General features: G+C 48.8%; 1 protein-coding gene across 5 annotated transcripts in view; it reads left to right on the top strand.

The window, feature by feature from the left end:
• The window catches only part of LOC125954696 (uncharacterized), a 35334-nt gene that overhangs the window by 3958 nt on the left and 11163 nt on the right, over positions 1-20213 (top strand). For all 5 annotated transcript variants that reach the window (XM_049685189.1, XM_049685191.1, XM_049685192.1 and 2 more), the window contains one exon: positions 17268-17430. In XM_049685189.1, coding sequence (XP_049541146.1) covers positions 17269-17430 — 162 coding nt within the window. In that variant the 5' untranslated portion in view covers position 17268. The remainder of the gene's footprint in view (positions 1-17267; positions 17431-20213) is intronic.

Consider the following 20213-nt stretch of genomic DNA (forward strand, 5'->3'; position numbering starts at 1 on the left):
TGTGTCCCAGCCTGCTGCTGAGCATAATATATAATCTGGAACACATAATGGCGGTGCTTGTGGTGGCAGCTATTTCGGGAGACACCGCGCCTAATTATCTGGGACCATCGCCAACTGTGGAATTTCGGGAAGGCCGGCCGATCCGGTTGGTTGGCCGGCCCCATCCTGTTGACAGCACAAATTATCCTAAACACAGTGTAGTGCTGACCAGGGGGCATGGCTAACGAAAGGCCTGTCTCAGCGCCTGCTGTGGCGCATTGTGCTCACCTCTATCTGGTTGCTTGGTTTGGTTTGGTGCTGATTGAAATATTTTAATTTCCATTTCCAAATCCCGCGAAGTGTGAGGCGGGGGGGGGGGGGGGGGAATCGATTGTTTGAAGCAGGGTGGCGGAATAGATAGGACAATCTTAATGAAAACCTAATTACTTAAGCCACATACCATTATGCTGCCTAGACAAGTAGTTCATGGTGATATTAATAGGTGATTGCTGCTGCTGCTGTTGCTCTATAAAGCTAACTACCTCATCGCGCAATACTTGTCTTCGGATCATCGAAAAGGGATATTGCGGTATCGCGTAATAGCGAGACGGGCCACGGTACCGTATTTTCTTGGGAGGGCACTTCCTTGTACACCCCCTCTCTTTCTCCCTAGTCTTACATCAGAGCAGGGAAGCGCAGAAAATCGGAGTAAAAGCAAGTCTAGGGAAATGGCAACACACGCAACTAGCAAACTCACTCACTCGACGTCGCCGCTTCCATTGGTCGTGAACATACCCACAACCACACACACACACACCTGCCTGCCTATCAGCATAAAAAATAATAATCAACTAGACACACGTAACCATTCTCTTTCCTAGTGGTATCTCCTCCGGTAATGTAGAAAGCATTAGCCAACCGATCCGATGTGGGGCTGGCTTCCGGAATACCACCGAACACACACATTTGATCCTGCTCCTCGCTGACAAACCGGGTACATGGAGTGGACCACTATTTCTCTGCACTTTATGGCCCAATGATAAACTGCTGCTGTCTCGAATCCTTGGGGGGGACACTCGCACTTGTGCACACATACACTAATGAACAGAAGAAGGGGGGACGGTTGGATGGATCCCAATTAAATGAAAATGTTATCTTCCACCGGAGAGGATTCTCCTCCTCGGCGCGGGGGGCCTTGGGATCGTCACGAAACTTATTTGAACTTTTGGAACATCCCCCTCGTCCACCCCATGGGATCATCCTCGCTTCCTCAATTTCGCGCCTTTATCGCCACGTTGGTGATCGCTACCTGCGTATGGGAACGCCTCAGTCAACCCCTTGTAGTGGATCCTTGTTCCGGTTTTGTGCTGGCCCGGTGTTTTTGTTTCTGGTGTTTGTTTTTGGGGATCGTAATTAGACGGAAAATGTGGAAGGGAAATTACTTTTTGCGTACACGGTGGTGGTGGTGGCGGTGGCGGTGACGGGTAGGAACACGGGGGAAGGCGGTTCCAATCTATGCCCGGTAGCCAGCAACGTGTTGGGCAGCAAAGCATGCCTACCTTTTTTTTGGCGCAATGGAGTGCTTGCCGGGTTGCTTTGTCATTTCCCTGTTTTTTGTGTCGTTCTCCGATCCCTCGATGTTTGTATTAAATTTGTCATTCTGTCTCTCGTCCCCTTGATGATGACGGACCACAAGGTGTCTCCATCCTCAATCCCTTGAAAAAAAAAAAAGAAAAACAAATGAGCCTCTCGCACTGCTCCCACCCGTTCCGGGTTTTGGGGTTTTAAATCTGCTCGAATTAATGCGTCCCAGGACACAGACCCAAGCGAGAGTAGCAGACAACCAGCTGGACAGAGACATCTGACCGGTCGACGACGACGACGACGACAACGTTTATTTGGAATTTTCCGGATAGTGGCCCAGCTGCTGTTGCTGCTGCTGCTGGAAGGCCAATGTTCATGCTGTGGAAGACCGTCATGAGTAATTATTTATGGGAATTTCCCACGGCATTCACCGCCCCTCCGACTCTACGCTCTCTCCATCTCCGAAGGCGCCAAAGTTCGTTGCGAGCGATAATTGGAAATTGAAATTGATAGATAGAGCGTGGGAGGTGGAGGAATATTTAGATTTTCCTGGACATTCAGGGCAGGCAGGCAGGCAGGCAGGCTGTGAAGGCTGATTTCCCTTGAGAGATCATCCCGGAAATCGGATTTTCTTCGGCAAAACCTCAAGCCGGGGAGGAGATGTAATAATTTCGGACAAGGAATGGAAACTAATTTTTAATTTCCCATTCCTAATTATACTGTCCATACTCTGATCCTTATCTGTGGGTGGAAAAGGTTAAAGCAATTAGCGGTAATGTTTTCTGGATGTCAAAATGTCATTTTGTGTTCCTTTCGGCCTCGTTCTAGCCTAGAAACACCACGAATGTCACGTTTCTGTAACTCAGCTTCCAATCGAAGCAAACTCTTTCTTTGCCTCTTACTTGATCGTGCTTTTTACGATGCCTGTACACGATTGCAACTTTCCCTTGCGATAAACTGTCAATTGACGTTACACGAATGCAACTTCACTTTGCAAATATATGACCAACGACAGATGAATGGGCATAATGTTATCTGTTCTGGCCAGTCTCTTGAGCCATTTGTTGACAATTTAGCATCTTTATCGATCATATCACGGAACTTGGTATCGATTAACTAGCAATCTACTGTTGGGCAGATAATTTCAAACGAATTTCTATCCAATCAAGTGAAAGATCGAGTAAATTATCGTTCTCTACGACTCTACAACCATCTCTACAACGAATGAAGCAACGAAAGTGCATCTCGAAGGTGCAACATCAATTGGAGCGTAGAAGAGGCCATTGATTGACGCCACCGGAAACAAGAATAGATAGAAAGACACAAGGCCGCCTAGGTTATGTAGGTTAACTCTTATCTTCATCATCATCATCATCAGCATCATCTATCGAGGTGAAGGTCCAATCCAATGAAGCGCTTCCCCTCTAATCATGCCTTCCTTCGAATTGGCTCTGAGCAAAAGTTCCTGCAAAGTCGCCCTCCCTCCCCCACACCCTTTCCCAAAACTTCCGGCAGTCGCTTTTCTTTTCGACAAATTTTCCATCGCTGTGCGCACCTTCTTCGCTTCCGAGACACGCCGACGCTGACTGAGAAAGTGAAAATGCAGTCGGGAGGGAGGGGCGTTGCACAACACAATACACGCGCGCGTGCCCCTGCCAAAAGGGGGAAGTAAAAGCGACCGGAATCGATGCCCGCACCCCGCGTCTCCTCACCTAGGGCCTTTTTTTACCCATTTTCCTTTCGCTTAGAGCTTCGCGCACATTCCACACTGTTTCAGTTTGGAAGTTACACCAGTTCCTCTTCTCACTTTCACCTCCTCCCAACCCCCGGGCGGAGAGCGCCGGTTTTTCTCACTGTGAGCCACGCACGCACGCAGCGTCCATTATTGTGTTGCGTTCAGAGTTCCCCCGTCTTAACGTTGATTAAAACCAAGTTTTGAATAACGAAGGCAACCAAGACGGCGACGGTTCGTCGCGAGAAACGTCACGAGCACATCAGCATTACGGGGAAGAGGAAAGTGGAACTTTCGGTGACGACGAGATTTAACCTTTTTTTTTCTCTACTCGCCCGCCTTTTCATTGTTTCATTTCCGGTACGCGCGTGGAGTTCCAGTTTATTTTTCTTCACTTTGATCTCTTTCGTTCGCGCGATTGTTGTGCGGATCACTTTGTCCAAGAAAGCGCGATGAAGAAGTGTTGCCAGCGTCTACTAGTAGCATGCTGGTAGTGGTACAACATTGTCCATCCCTTGCTAAGCCGCGATCGAATCCGAGTTGGCGCTGGCCGCCATTTGAAGCATTTTCAGCGCGAACCGCGCAACCGGGAGCGGATGTGACAGGTTTAACGGTGAAAAATGGCCATTTACAACCGATTTCCGATCCTCCTCTCCCACCGCACAGGGAACAGGTTGCTACCCCACCAATCTCGGAGTCCATATAAACGATGAAGGGAAATTGAAATTTTCCCTCAGCTTCTGTGACGCAGCTGAACCAAGAAACACACACACACATACACACACAGGAGATGAGATGCTGCCCAGATGGTTTTCCGGTTCGTGTGGTGGCCGCTAGCAAAATAGATGGAAAGTAAAATGGCCATAAGGGCGACGGACACGTGTGCCGCTGCGGCTGTTGCTGCCGTTGTGCTGGAGCGCTCCATTTGTCGCGCTGTCAGGTTGAAATGAAAAGTGGTTTAGACCATGTTTGGTGCGCTGGCCCTCCTTGATTTCCTCATTTTCAAAGCCCACTCTCAGTGACACTCTGCGTTAAACCGCAACCAGAATGCGCGAAAGAAACAGCTAGAGACACAGAGAGAAAGAGAGAGAGAGAGTGCGTGTGCCGCCGTGGGCACTAATTAGTATTACCACCAACATCATCACTACGGACAACCACCCCAACTACGTTGGCGTTGAGATGCAATGTGCTTAGACTGCTGCTGCTGCTGCTCTTGCTTCTGGCACGTAATCAGTAGCAACCTGGCGGCTACCGGTTTTAGGTCGTCGGATGCACTTTTGCATTGCACCTTGTGGCCAGATGAAACCCAGGCGGTGGGGGGCCGTTTTGTAATGGGGGCAAAGAAGTGACAAAGGGTGCTCTTCCTCTACGATGACGATGCTGCACAATCAACAGGCTGCATCAACCTCTTAGATGGGCCGAGGCCTCGGCGTTGTTTGGAAAGTATCAGTGCATTGTTTCTCCCTCATCTTCCGCCTTCTGCCTCTCTCTCTCTCTCTCTCTCTCTCTCTCTCTCTCTCTCTCTCTCTCTCTCTCTCTCTCTCTCTCTCTCTCTCTCTCTCTCTCTCTTATATCTCTCTGTTACCTACTCGTTGACTTCCTCGAGTATAGGACCGCATCTGGCCGCAGCGCATCGTGGTGGTGGGATTTATGAGAGCAATAAATGTATTTATATATGGAGCTCACTTCCCCTTCTTTCTCTCTCACACACTCTCTCGCTCTCTCTTGACATCCACACAACCCCCGATTGCATAAGAAAGTTATAAAATATTGTCTCAGAATTCCATCTGCCATCGAGCTTCGGTTCGCGATGGGGTTGTTACAGCGTTGTGTACTATTGGAAGATGGCCACACAATGGTCGACTATTGCTGCTACTACTGCTGCTGGTACTGTTTGTTGACACGAAGACACTCTCCTAGTGGTCTGCGAACGGTCTATTCCGGTGGGTTGTTAAAATGAATTACATTACATACCCCTTTCATAAATAATCGAAAGTAGAACGAGGCGAGGATGCGACACTCACTCGAGCACGAGCAGCTGTGAGGGATGATCAACACGACACGAATTGAGTAACATCCGTGCGATGCCGATGTCTTGGAGAACGTGGATGATTCATTAATTTGGTACCTTTTGCCTCTTTTATGCTGCATCTTTTTACGCTCTCTAGCCGGAGATCACTACGTCCACACTACTCATACTGCTTCGGTCAGCAGAATGGTATTTGCGTGGGCTGCTGGCGTTGGTATGCGCTTCTGCACAGGGACTGCAGGAAAAGTCGCAGCGGAAAAGAGGGAAAACCTTTTCCCCTTTAACCAGGTCGTAGCATATTTATTTTCATCGTACATCATCGTGCATCCTCATCGTGAACGCGCGCGCGATCGTCCGGATCTCGTTGTGCACTTATTGCATCGGGATCGTGTAGTTTGCTCGTAGGTGTCGTCGGTATATCGCGCACCCTTTCTTGTGTTTTGTGTAGGTAATTTTTTTCTAACCGGAAAAATACAAATAAACCCTCCAAAAATGACACTTTGTCTTTGAAGGACAGCCAAGGTCTTTGGCCAAGCATAATGGAACCGACTTCATGGAGTTGTTGGAAATGCTTTTGGTCTAAAGTGTTGCTGTGGCGAGGTCAACAGCACCACAACAACGCCGCGCCCCTGGAGCTAGTCCAAGACGCGTTTGTCGTCGACGCAATTTGTCTTCTCTTGTTTCTTGTCCGGGACGAGCGAGGACGTGCTGTTTGCTTCATACAAAACAAGTCTAATCATCGCATCATCGCCTCCAGTAGCGCACGATTGTTTAAGACAAAATTAGAGACACAAAGACCGGACCAAGCGCACCCTCGCCGGTCGGTCTCATGTTTCGCGATCACGTTTTCCTTTTTGGCGCATTAGTATGAAGAGAACAGGATGACGTTGGGTTGGACATTGGTCTGCGCATCTGCTCGTCCCCGCAGGTGCGGTGCACTATTCGTGCCAAAATACCAGAAGCTAATTGCAGTTCAGATCGTGGCGATTGAAGCGTGGATTGGCCACTGCGTTAGTCTCGAATCTTCGGCAGACTCTTGGGAACAGCTTTAAATTTCCTGAATGACCCATTTGTTGTCGTTTTTGAGAATTGGATTTCGTTATTTATGGCAAGCGAAGCTGCAGTTATTCTGTGCTCGATCTACAGTTGTTCTGCGCGTACATTTTATAACTATAAATGCATAAACCATCTATCTATTTCTTATCTGTAAAATGGTTTAAACAGTAGTATTTTCTGCTAGTGTATTTAGTTAACTAAAATGTACGCAAGGCGATTGTTTTAAATGTTCTACTCAGGTTTTCTGTAAGGATCATGTCCAGTAAAAGCTGCAAATATCTTCAAGCTTCTCTAGATTGACTGGCCAACGATGACTTAAATGCTTTGGCAGGAGCTATGTTAATTCTTTTAAATACTGGAAGAATCTCATCTCGACGGCACTAGCGATCGATGCACTGGCTGCCTACAGTCAAATTCTCAAGGTTTATTTTAAAATAGGTACTTTTTCAGTTCACTACCAAACATGCTGTTGAGGACAAACAAACAAACGAAGCAGGCCACTCTCTCAATTTCTATCGCATGAAATATAGATGCGAACACTTTCTTTCCCATTTGCAACAACTAGCGCTACAGTTGCGCTACAGCTGGTTATAAAATGGGTAAAAATATTTATTCATTTATCTCTGCATCACTTAATTACTTTCCGATGAACCCTCATCTGAGGTTTAATCATCGAAATGCCTATTTTCTTTTGGAATTTAATTTCGGCCAAAAACCAACTAACGACGCGCACGGGGGAAACCCTGGAGAGACACAGTGCTGTTCGCTTCGTACGCAGATTTGATGCTCGCGGGTTCGCGGTCCCATCTCAAGATACCATCATCAGGCCACGAATTGAACCCCGCTGCACGCTTAATGGTGTTGCTTGGGCTGCTTGGGCGCTAATTAAATGACCGCAACGGTACGGCTGGTGGGGTCTGTAGATGAAGTCATAATCCTACGACGCCAGGCGAAGTGAAATCTGTGAACCGAAATCAGGTCCTTTTTCTGAGGGCTTTGGTTCTACCCCAGAAGAGATGTCGATATTGGGGCTGTGGAGCCCAGTTTAGGGCGCTTCTCGAGCTGGCGCTTGGCCTCACTCCCCATCTCATTAATGACTCGTGGCCGTGCTAATGTAGCATTTTATTGGCATACCCACAGGCTCCTGCGTCGATAATCCGATGAGCGGCGTGTTCCGCCGTTGGCCAGGATTGTATGCGTTTTTCCCACTTTTTCCAAGACCAGGCTCCGTATTCGTCCTCGATTTGGAAGTGAGTTCCAATGGAGTGCGCCTTCAAAATGGGGGGGTGACTATTTCTGTTAAATATTTTAACTAAAGACTCTCCCTGCACTTCGTTGCGGCCACTATTTTCGCCATGTACCGGAACATAACGACCTGCTTCAACGAGCGAACCGAAATGATCGTTTCAAATGGGCCGTAACGACTCCGTCGGTAGTTTGCGATCGTTAGTGTTGGTGTTGGGCGAGGTCTTTTCGATCTTTTCGGCATCATATTCTCCAACAATCTTAGATTCGGAGGGGGGGCAGCATTTGGAGCTCTGCAAGGGGGAAATTGCTTCATTTCACCATACCACGGCCCCCATAAGAGCAGCGAGCATGTTCAAGGAACTGCTTATGGGTTATGCGTTCCGATTACAAGCTTGTACCTCTCGCTTCGTGTGTGTGTGTGTGTGTCGATGTCGCCTCAAGAGGTATAACGTGCAAAGGACCACCGTAGCCGCTCATTTCGCTCGTAATCAGAAGAAAATGGCAATTTTCTCGCTTTTTTCCCTGCTGGCAAGGGGCTCCGAGGCACAATTTAAGAAACAAGAAGCGCGCCACACCAGCCAAGGGGTCTGCAAAAAAACTATCGAGATTGACACGCTGCTGTGTAGTGCCGTGAGGGGTGGAAGCGTAGAAAAAGCGGAAAAGCGTCGGAATCGCCGGGGCCGGGGGTCCGGGTCGAAATTCAATTTCGAGCAACGATTTGCGACGACACACCGACAGCAACCCGGGCCGCTTTGCGCGCTGATAATAAGACAGCACATGAAGCCTAACTCCGGTGGACTTTCTTGTTGGCCAGCGTTTTTCTTTTCTTCTCTTGCCGGCACCCTCAAATGCGGTGGAATGCAATAAAGAAATAAGGGGAATGGTCTTCTTGAATGGCCACCAGAAAATGAGAGGAACAAAAAACCCCTTGACTGACATTTACACCGACCGCCGTTCCGGCTTCGTGCGTGGAAAATCCTATATGACATAGCAGGGAAAATGGAGTTGCGGCCGCGCTGGCATGGCCTGGCCTGGCCGGCCCTGTTTTTCTGTGGAACATAATTCCTTATTGGGTTGCTCGGAAAGCCCCCGCCGAAAACCCGGCTTCGACATGAAAAGCAAAGGCAGAGGATGTTGCGTTGGAACGATGTGTGGTGAGTATGAGTACATGCTGCTGGCAGGTGTTGGGTGCTGGAATGGTCGCCCCTCCTCCTTTCCCTGATTACGTGACACGAATAACGCATAACACACCAAGCAGTGTTGTGTGTATGTGGCTTACGCGGTCGCACGCGAACCAAACCAACCCTCAGTGTGGTGTTACGTGATGATTCGATCTCCGCACGAGGAAAACCGCACGAAAACTACTGCACACACCCTACCGCGATAGTGATAGCAAAAGGCGAAGCGAAAGGGTCGAGCAGGTCATAAGACAATCCACGATGGAAAAGCTCGATGAAAACGAATCCCGACACCCGGGACAAACAATAATAATCGTGAAAACGATCATCATCATCATCATCATCAGCGGCTGCGTGTGACGTGCTGCTGCTGCTGCTGCCGCTGCGTGCTCTTCGCTTGGTGGTTATCCAACGGATTTTCCTCCTCGTACGGTCTCGTATGAGCTAGAGAGGGTGCCGGGGGCCGGTGGTGCTGCCTCGCGATAAACGCTGGATTTGTTGTTTTAAAGATGATGCGTTTTATGGCGTAAATAGAGGTTAAGATGCAGACAGACGGAGAGACGACACAGAGAAAGTGTTGGAGGAGAAGCAGCCCGTTTGGTTGCGGGTTGCCGCGTTGCTCGAGAAAATCGAAAACATTCACCACCCCGAGATTTATCCCTATAAGCTCCGGGAGGCGATAATGCGATAACGAAATGGGGGGAATCCTTTCCTTGATCCAATCACAGGGTTCACCGTTGCTTCCGGTGTGTTGTTGTTGATCGAGATTGAAGTTAATACTGAGAAGTGTCTAAGAAGACAATATACTTTGTCGAAGATCGGCTTTGTGCAAAGTGCATCTTGCGAAGCGGACAAGCGGTAGTCACTGGCGAAGCGACGTTCTTGTGCAGTGATTCAAGGGTGCCTTTAAAGCGTAAGTGGTATAAGAACGCTGGACAGAAGCGGCGAACATTGACAAGACTGATTACTCTCACCTTCAGATGCCTAGCAGGAGATGGCCATGGGGAATACCAAATATGACGAGAAAACCGCGTTGTTCCGTTCGATCTCTTTATCTATTGCGGCCAATAGGGCGACCGTAGGAGCCAAGTGCTGCAAACAAAGGGACGAGAATGACATTCTTTAATTAACCTGCGGGGCACACCTCGGCGTCAGCCTCCAGCGTCTCTTTTCCATAAAACCTCAAACCGCCCATGGTCGCGCGATTGGTTTGATTTGCTGACCGAGCGACCGACAAACCACCCGCCCCTTTCTTTGGGGTTGGGGACCCTTTTTGACCACAAATCTTCGGCCACAGCCCGCCCAAAAAGGACGGCATTCTTCGTCCTTTTTGTGTTCAAGTCTTTAAATTTAAATTAATTTGTCTATCCCTGATGTGTCTTCGTCGTTCTGGCGCTGGAAAGGGAATTCTCTCTCGTATTTCTTCGGATGATTGGCTGAAAGTTGGCAGAAATCTGGGGGTCTGCTTCATGGTTGTCGTGATCATGGTCATGGGAGTAGCCGCAGCAGCAGTAGCAGGCAGAACCACGATTGTCTCAAACGCTTTACGACGATAAAACCCTCATAACTGGACGCGGACCTGTTTCAAGTATAATGACAAAAGACTTCCTGGGCTTCCGGCAGGACCAGTATTTCTGGAGATCCGGATTTCAAGGAAGATACTACTCCGTACTCCGCAGACCTTCTTAGTGTTTGGGAAATTTCACCGAAGGAGTATAAACCGACGCAAAGGAAATTGATTCCCTATCCCTTCTTCCCGTGTTCCTGAGGAAGTAGAGAGTGAGAGAGTGCACTTAAGCAGGGCGGTCATTGGCAAAGTTTGGTCTCATGGTGCCTCTGTTCACCTTCATTATCTAATCGCCAGCACTACCGTGTGCACGAGGACGAAGTGAGTGGAGAAAGTTTGCCTCTCGATGAACTCTCCGCCTATTAACGCACCGTTCTACTCCGCACCACCGTTCAACGGCCTGTTCCGTTCTTCCAAAGGGAATTCCAAGAGAATACCGAACGAGATTACCCGGCCCCTGCAGCAAAGTATTGTTTTATACGCCACGCATCTTGTGCGCAAGCACTTTGCCAAATTTACTTCTAATTTATGTAGGCGTTTCCGGGCGACGGATTCACTCCCACAGTGAGCCACACCGAGTACGCGTGGAGTGCGTTCGACAGGTCGACTTTGTGGTGGTGCGTTCAGGGTTTCGGGAGAGATGAAAGGCAGGCCCCCTAATTTTTCGGCGAACTGCGCCTGGAATTAACTGTCCCCACCAATTCTGGTCCCTCCCGAGAAAAGGAGGAAACGGGGCCCTAATGTCGGCCAAAAGCTTTTACGTTCAGGCGAAATTTTGAGGTGAAAGTTGTGCGTGTGCGCCCAAGACACCGACACACACGGGCTGCCAAGGCGCATAAAATTCCGGATGCTGTTTCCACTACTTTTACCCTCCTCGGATTCGACCTCCCTCTCCCTCTCTCTCTCTCTCTCTCTCTCTCTCTCTCTCTCTCTCTCTCTCTCTCTCTCTCTCTCTCTCTCTCTTTCTCTCTCTCTCTCTCCCTCTCTCTCTCTCTCTCTCTGTCTGTCTCTCGGTATGTACCACCAACTTATGAACAAGCGCGAAGTTAAAGCGGAACCCCGAAGTGAATCGAGGGTTTCGGCAAAGTTTGGCCACTTGTTTGGCTCTTCAATCCGTTCCCGTTGAAACTACGAACAAGAGTCTCAAGAGAAGTTACATTTTCGACGGTATAAAGTGCGGCATAACCGAGGCACCACATAAGCCGGGGAGACACGGACAAAAGATTCTTCGTTAAACTGCGGCATGGCAAACCCCAAGAGCAAAGTGGCTACATGCACTACTTTGAAAGGATTCAGTTCGATAAAAAGGATATGGAATTCGTGGAAAGCAGTTCCCCAATATCCGGCGGCCCTGTCAATGTTGGAGCAGCAAGTTGAACTTCTTAAAGAGAGTTTTAGACTTGTATTGTATTCGCTAGCGTACGGTTGCCGAAGTAGCACACTGTGGAGCGTGTAAAGTGGTTGAACTGACAGATTTTATGGAAGTTCCACGTCCTAGCTACCCGGCCTCCCCGCCATACTGATGGTGTCTGGAGGTACAGATAGCAGTAATGTGTCCAAATCCACAATGTCCCCAAGGCTTTTCCCGAAAGCACTCATCTCGCCTCACGGCGGTGCGACGGTGAATTACCATTTAGTCTAGAATAACAATTATACCCCGAAATCTCAGCCTAGCCGGGAGGGGGAGGGAAGTGGGCTGGAGGGTCCTTTCTGCGTCTTTTCGTCCATTCTGTGTTATCGCAATTTCCTTAATTGCGGCGCTCGGCTTGAAGCGGTACGGGTGGGCACAGAACGTCGAGAAGCGTTCGTGATAGCTTCCGGGCAAAGGGTAGCAGTAGCGAGAGACACGAAGTGAATGGTGAATGTAATGGATTGTGTCGGAAGTGATGTTGTGGCCGAAAATTTGCTGTACTATGCCACCACTGGCTGCTACTGGCGTTACCCAGAGGTACACATGCTCGGTGTTGTCGGTCAGACTGCTCAAAGTTGTTGGACACGGCCACCACCTTCTCCTCAGTAAGCTATGAATAATAACGAACAACTTTCTGGCGGAGGGGTGAGGCGCACGATGAAGAGCGCAACGGTGTTTCCTCTTGCCGTTTGTGATAAGAGATCCTTTGCCTTCGTTTAGCTGCTGCTGGTGAGGCTGCTTGCGCAGCTGTTTTCCCTTCGGCTTAATGGGGAAACATTGCCAAACCGGACTGGACGAGATAGACGCCGTCTTCGGAACGAACACACACAGTCGACGAGGACGAGGTGTGCTTAGTGTTGGTGAAAAGTTTCTCAGAGGCAAAGTAGGCTTGGCTGTGGTGCTGGCTTAGGAGTTTAACACTGGAAGGGAAAAAGGAAGGGAAAAAGTTGGCTCCTCGGGAGTTGATACAATCCTAGCATTGAACCTTGAAGGATGGAGGGGGGAATTTGATTGGAAAACATCTATTTATAAACTCTCTAAGTATTTGAAATTTGAATCGTTTATGCCCGAGAACATGTGTCTGATCTCTTGCGCTTCTCTTGCTGTGTTGTACTGTCAAGGATTGCGCGCCTGCAACATGCGTAAGCTTGGAGGAAAGACACCGGATACCGGGCCCCCCTTTGCATTGCACCACTCAACATTTCACCCCGTTCGCCTGTTACATCTTAAATCGACGGGCACACGATGCTGCTACACCGAAGAATGAAAGAAGAGGAACCAAGCAAGGAAGGAAGGAAGGAAGGAAATCGTCCGTCGTACTTCCTTCAGCAAACCGCACGGTGCGCGAGCGAGCAGGAACAGTGAAAAGAGAAGCGCGGTATGGATGGAGTTAATTGTGCGGAAAATTGGGTTCATTCAAGAGCCTCTTCCTCCTCCGAACGGTACCGCGGAAGATCCGTTTTTCCAGTAGCTTACATGCCCGCTCGCTCGCTCGTCTCGGGCATTACTTTTGGACGGTGGTTCGAGTTGCGATTTGTGATTGCACGAGCACGTGCGCGGAAAAGTAGTGCCGTGACCGCCGCGTGCTAGCGAATCCACCGGTGATTCCGATAGAGAGTGCCAAGGCATATTCGCAAAATGCAACTCTATGGCGTATTCCGCCACACTGATACTGAGGCTCCTTGGGAACCTTTGGGGCTGGTTTTAATTGGCCAAATGAGGAGAGGAATCGGTTGTTTGCTGGAAAAGTTCACCGGCAAGTAGCGAATGGAAAACTTCGCAACTAATTCCGGTTCCATTCGGGAGAACCGAGCGTCTCGCTCTCTCGTGCCAAACTTTTGTGTTGCGTGGCGTTTCCTTCCCTAATGAGTGTTTTCCGGTAGCCGCGTGCGCACGTTTCGGTTCTGTTTACAAGAGGTTAATTCAATTTTCTAAACTTTTCCCTCCTAGAAAGAATCGTGAATATGAAATCCACCTCTTGGGAAACAAGAGCGCGCGCGCTATCTGTGTGTTGGAAGGGGTACAATCTGGAAGTTTTCATTTGTTGGTGGGGATGGAATTCATATTAATATGTTTAGGGTAGGGCATTCATTCTATGCTTCATTATTATTGTTAGCAAAAGTTTGCCGCATTCCGAAAACCTCGATTCAAGAATTCTCATTCATTGTGGTGTGGTCCCGGATCTCTTTATCAACCGAAGAGGAAGGATCCGTACTTGATATGGGGCCGGCTGCCGGGCAGTGGCCAACATATTTTAACATTGGAATTCAAATGCTGCTTTATACCATCACCACCACCACCAGCAGCAGCAAGCACATCGATCGCGCGATAGACAGTATGAAGGACAGAGGACAAAAGGGAAATGGGGGGGGTTCAGGAAGGTAAACTGGTACCGGCCCGCGGATAGGAAGGAGGATAAGAGGTGGCAATAAAGTAAAAGCCAAAGTGCTGTCGTGGGCCAAAAATTTCATTTGTCATTGACATCATTCCCCACGTTTTGCGTGACAAGTTCATGTCTCACCAAATGACCACCCCTAGGAGGGGTGACTGGCACGAGGGTTGCGTGTTGTGTGCACCCCTGCCGTTGGTGTTGGTTGGTTGGTTCGTTTGGCTCGTAGCTTTACCACAGATCCTAGAAGGTGGTACGGGGGCTTTCTTGTTTTGATGGATTGTCACCGCCGTGGACCGGTTTCTCCAGCGCACCTCGCGCGCAGGCGGGCCGAATATCTGACAGCCCGATGACGATGAAGCAGAAGTAGAGGAAAAAATAGAAGAAACATAAATGTAATAACAGTTTGCTGCTGCGTTGTGTCAAACAAACGTGCGCCACGGCGAATATTATGATGAAATGGCGACCAAAGCTCTGCCATCCATATACACATCGCGGTATGTGTGTGTGTGTGTGAGAGAGAGGAGGGACCATTCTGGTGTTGGGGTCTAATTCTCGCCCACTCGGAGGAACCCCCAGCGAGAGATTTCCGTTTCTGGTTGGCTGCCTGCGCTTGCCTGACGTCTCGCTGTTTATTCCTTTTTCCCTTACTTCTGTAAACTGTAATCCATGTGGGGACTCGTTCCTCACGATGCGTATGCCTTCTGGGTCACATGCAAGTACTGCAACCATTGTTGTCCCCAAAAAACAACGCGTGGGTTTCTTATGGGATACTGCGGGTGCGGCGTATTTTTTTATGCAAATACTTGTCCTTGCTTGCTTGGATGTAGAGGAGAAGAGAGAAGGATTTTGCAATAAAATGACATTTGCTTTCGTGAGGACTCTGTCATCAGAGTCGTCCGAGAAGTTGGTCAGAAGGAAAAAAGGAGAGCGAAATCCCTCCATCGTTAGTAGATTGATTAGATGCTTTTAGATGGGATTGGGCGTTGACTTGGGGGTTTTCCTCGGCGTCTGCGGTTAACAAAAGTCAACAAAGTGGATCACACAGAGCGCATCGATGATCGATCACTTTCCCCCTTCCAAACTTTGTCGTATGTACAAGAATCGATCGATTCGAGGGCGCTAGTTTGTCACGAATTGTACGATTCTTGTGCAGTTTCTCTTTTGTAACGATCAAAGTACGACAAGCACACACCCCCCGCTCGAGAACAGAGTCCATTTGTTCTCGTACATCTCTCTAGAACTCACGTTTCAAACCGACGACCACGACAACGACGACGACAGATAGCAGATTCAAAACAAACGAGCAGCTTACTCGTTTCACGAGGATCTAAGGATTGCTCGCAGCTTGACACACTGCGGCCGTATTCTCCGATTGGAATGTAGAACAACACCAACAACCATCGTGCCTCGCAGCAGTAGTGTTAGTAGTGGTAGTAGTAGTAGTAGTAGTAGCCCATCTTGTGGCCCTCGGTTGTGTTGGAGCTATTTTTAATCACGAAAAAATCATTTTCATCGGACTCAAATGAGGTTGAGGGTGACGAAGCGCTACTGTCGTGCGTGGTTGTGTGCGAGTGTGTCAACACGGACGGGGATGGGATGGTAGTGATATCGAGGGCACACCGGGCACCGCTTCTGCCTCAGTGTGACTGCAGGGCCTGGTTGAGAGGAAAATTGGAAAAATGTGTCACGTGGTGGCCAACGCATCACCTTTATTAGCTCGGGGATTCCATGTTTGCCAATCCTTTCCGAAGGGGAAAGGAACCTTTAAAGCGAACGATCTTGTCGTTGAGAGTGGACTCGTTAGCCAGGATATGCACGTGCGATTGTACCGATGAATTTAGCTGGTAAGGATGATGATTGCAGAGGCCACCGACCGACCGACCGGAAATTGAGGCCACCTCTCGATCTAGGTCCATCGACGCATGGGAAAATACCGGAAAATTCGATTATGATACGATGCCACGATGATTGTGCCGAGCTTCGCATTAGAATGGCGACTATCGCGGTCGCTGGTAATCCGCTGGCAGCCAACACACCGAGACGACGCGAGAGCCACCCCTGTGGTTAGCTTTGGTGGTCACTTTCTCTCCTCTCTTTCTCTCTCTATCTCTCTTTCGCTCGTTCGCTGTAGTGTTTGGGGCAATCAAATCTCGCTAGAAAGCGAATCGCGCGGTGGTGGGGCGTAGGCGCAGCCGAAATGAAAATGAAATTGGGCGATGATGTGTGGAGCGCCGTCGTCGCGGAGATTATAGGAGTCGGTGCTCTGAGGCGTTGGCTAACCGCGCGTTTTTCGTTGACGCTCGAAAGGGGGCTTTTCCGCTTCTGCTCTTTGAGGGGCGCGCGATTGTTTCACGGTGGATGGCCAGCGAAACGCGCTGCTAACCTTTATATATCTCGTATAGTGTCCGTTTGATCACTTTCAAACCGTCTGCTCTCCCCTCCCCTCCCCTCGGTGCACTCACTTTTATCGGCGCAATATCTCGTAGCCTTCTTTGTCTGTCAGTTGCAGTGTTTTGCAACGTAGCAACCACGGTGTGCAGTGTACATGCTAAACAGTCGCCAATTTATCCGGCTTTTTAATCCCGCGCCATCTTTGCGGAAAACTCTGCCTCTGCAGAGTCTCTACTCTTGCACCCCTACCTCATGTGAACGCATCATGTCTGCCAAGTCACGAACAGGAACAGCAGACCTAAAACACTCTCAGCATGCTTGGGGAATCAACGTGACATTTTAGTATGGTGAGCTTTCAAAGCATATTTCGGTTTCTGGTTTTGTGTTCACGGTGCAGCACTTTCACTCACCTTCGAGGAGTTTGAAGCGTTGCCTCCTTCAAGTTGGTTTGTCTATCTTTGCTTTTTCTTTCTTTCTCTCCACATCTCTGCTTTATCCGGTGCTTCCGGATTGCGTGCATGGTGTGCATCCGGGTTCGGTGGGGACGACCTTGTCTATTTCAGGGACCTTGCAGAACGACATGTGCGCAATGTGCGTTTTATGCCCACGAGAAATGCTAGAAACGATTATGAAATGGGGCCGATGTGGGATTCCAGTATTATGAATTATATCTTTTTTTTCTCTTTTCTTCCTCTTCCAGAATGCCAATACAGGCGCCCCAATGGACAGAGTTTCTCAGCTGTCCCGTTTGCTGCAACGAGTTTGCGGCGAACTCGCGCCCACCGATCAGTCTAGGATGCGGTCACACCATCTGCCGCACCTGTCTCGCTACCCTTCACCATCGGCAGTGTCCGTTCGATCAGGTAAGCAGCAGCAAACTTCGTTTTCGGCCAGGCGGGAGAATCTAACAATTTCAATCTCCAGATTTTTCGCTTAAATTTTTCCCTCACAAATTACTACGAAGTTCGTCGCATCGCTGTTGTTGCGAACTTAATTGGAAAACTTTTATGTTTTGCAAACATGTGTTTACTTCGACCATTCATCCTGGTACGTGTAACGAATCTGCGGTAACTTGATCTGTGCCTTGTTTTGGCTGACGTTGTTCCCAAACCGATTTCGTTGACTCCTCCATAACTGATTGTAGGTTTTTGTGTGTGGAATTCTTTTGGCTAAAATCGTCAATATTGATCGAGAAAAGTTCTCTTTCTGGCTTTACTTCAATTGCAACTCCTCGCCAGCCTTTTTTCCAATTTCGGTTAATATTGTATTCTCCACAATTGCGCAGCGGTGCTTCTAGAACTGAGAACTGCCACTAGAGAAAACAAATATCGGTGGTGGCGGCGGCGGTGGCTGCTGGCGTGTTCTCTCGGAGTTCGGAAGTGGTACAAAAAAGAGGCCAAAGCCTCGGAATGGAAACTTTATTGGGTTATTGTTCTTCTTTTTGTTGTTGTTTTGATGTCCTATCCTGTGGTGTCTCGTGGTCCGTGGGACAGAGCATCACCACCACACAGGTACCTTGGTTGAGGAGAAGAGGACATCGATCGCGGTGAATCGACATGCCGCTCTCCGAGTTTGTCATCTAATATTTAAGAACGACCCCTACATATATTGCTACCGGGAACGGGCGGACATCGCCAGTTACAATGTTTATTGGATGAAGAAAGAGAGAGTAGTAGGAGTGAGTGAGGCAGTTCCGAATTGTGGTATCAGTCAGGGTTTTTCGTTTGGTTGGAAAACGCACACACACACATACACACACGCCGCCGTTACCTGTGTTGTTAGTTCCGCTCCGAGGATCCGCAGGAGTACCTCTAGCGGAAGTTGATGGAGCTGTGAACTTCGTTATTTTACATTTTTATGCGTCAGGACCATCAGGTTGTGTGACATTGGTTCCTGTATTCCTCGCCGACTGTCTGCCACGCATTAGCCCCCTGCTACATCCCATCATCTTCCATTTCCGTCGACACCATGCGCGACGGGAAGCTGCGTCAGGGTCTGTCTTCGATGTCCCATAGTTCCTGGAAGGAGTAGCAAAAGGACATCGTGTTGTACTGGTTAAATTTGTCTCTCTAATCTGATTTACAAACATCCGCGGCACAAGACGCGCGAGTTCATGAGGATCGTCGTCCCTTTTGATGTTCCCTCACCCCCCGGTATCGCCGTAAATACTCCCGGAGAAGAAAAAGCAAAGCACCGTCAAACATTAAATGCTGCGTGCAGTTTGTGTTTTCCGTGCGTTTAGCACCACCGTTTTTTTATGTTATATTTTGCACACAAATCCCTCCCTCGTCCCGCCTTTTAACGTCTCCAGTATTCGCAAATCGTGGCCACACCATGGCGCGCAGCAATGCCCGAAAAGCAAGGTTTCTGGTCATGATTTTGCTGGGCTCTTTTTTATTCCCGGTCCTATAGAGGCGTAGGATCACGTGATGGTAGAGTCAAAGTGGATACCCTTTTTTAGGGTTTTCTTTTTACGTATTTTCCACAAGCGCCAGCTTTTCCACGCTTTTTTTCCACCGGAAAACTTCTCCCTCGCCAGTATTTGACTATGGATTTCCTTTTTTTCTCCAAATAAAAAAGGTCAGATAAAGGAACACAGAATAAAACCTTTCAACGCAATCGGTTATACCCCGTTTGATTCACCATTATCTACCGGGGATTACTGTTGCTGGGAGTGTAGAGCGTAGCTGTGGCTGGCTGTGGTTGTAAAATGGTTGTCGAAACATTTAAGCTCTTTTTGAGGAAGGGGTCGATGTGTGTATCGTCACGCTAGCCGGAGCACTGCTTCATCTCAGACCCAGGATGCGTGTGATATACAGTATGGCTATTTATGTGCCTGATACTGGCTGCCATTCGATGTGTGAAAATGGAGAGCAAAATATTGATAAGCTGAGACCACTGAGGCTTCTGTTGGCTTGTTGGCATCGGCTACATTATCGAATGAGACTGTTTCCGGATCATTCGATTACACGTTTTTGGAAAAATCTGTTACGTAACACACGCAGTAGGCGGCAGGTACACGATGGGAGAAGTTATGCTCCGGTGAAGTAATTTAAAGTGATTCCGTGCCTTTTATGGCCGTTTTCAGAGGCCCTGGAATGCGCGGAATGTACGCACAGAAGGTTGGTGCGGCGCACATTTGACACTTTACGACGATTGAATGATAAATAAGCGCCACAGTGCGCCACAACGCTACCAGGGCCAAATGAAGTGCCAGACCTTCCCCGCCTACTTTCGCCAGCAAATCATACTTATTCCCATTGTAACTTCATCTTCTAAATTCATCGCGAGGTCGCCATTCGCCCCGGGCAGGATATTCGGAGGTCGCAAAGGCAAAATTGCGATTTGTGTGTTCCTCACTCGCCTTGCCGCGCGAGGCGCGAATGTTAAATGGCACAAACACCGCGTAAACGCGCCCGGCGGGGGGAGAATCGTAACTGCGAAATATGCCCACACCACCACCACACCTAATATGAATATAAGTTGTGCCGGAGTTTCCGGTTTACGATAATATGTCCGCTTGCAAAACGTTCCTTGCCAACCCACACACACACATACCGAGGTGGTGGAACATTCTTGAATTTCTGGTTCCTTCCTGCACTACGTCAGCATAAGGATAAGGAGGAGGCGAAGGATGGGGTGGTGC

Source organism: Anopheles darlingi, chromosome 3 (genome assembly GCF_943734745.1).
Source record: "Anopheles darlingi chromosome 3, idAnoDarlMG_H_01, whole genome shotgun sequence".
Classification (NCBI taxonomy): Eukaryota; Metazoa; Arthropoda; class Insecta; order Diptera; family Culicidae; genus Anopheles; species Anopheles darlingi.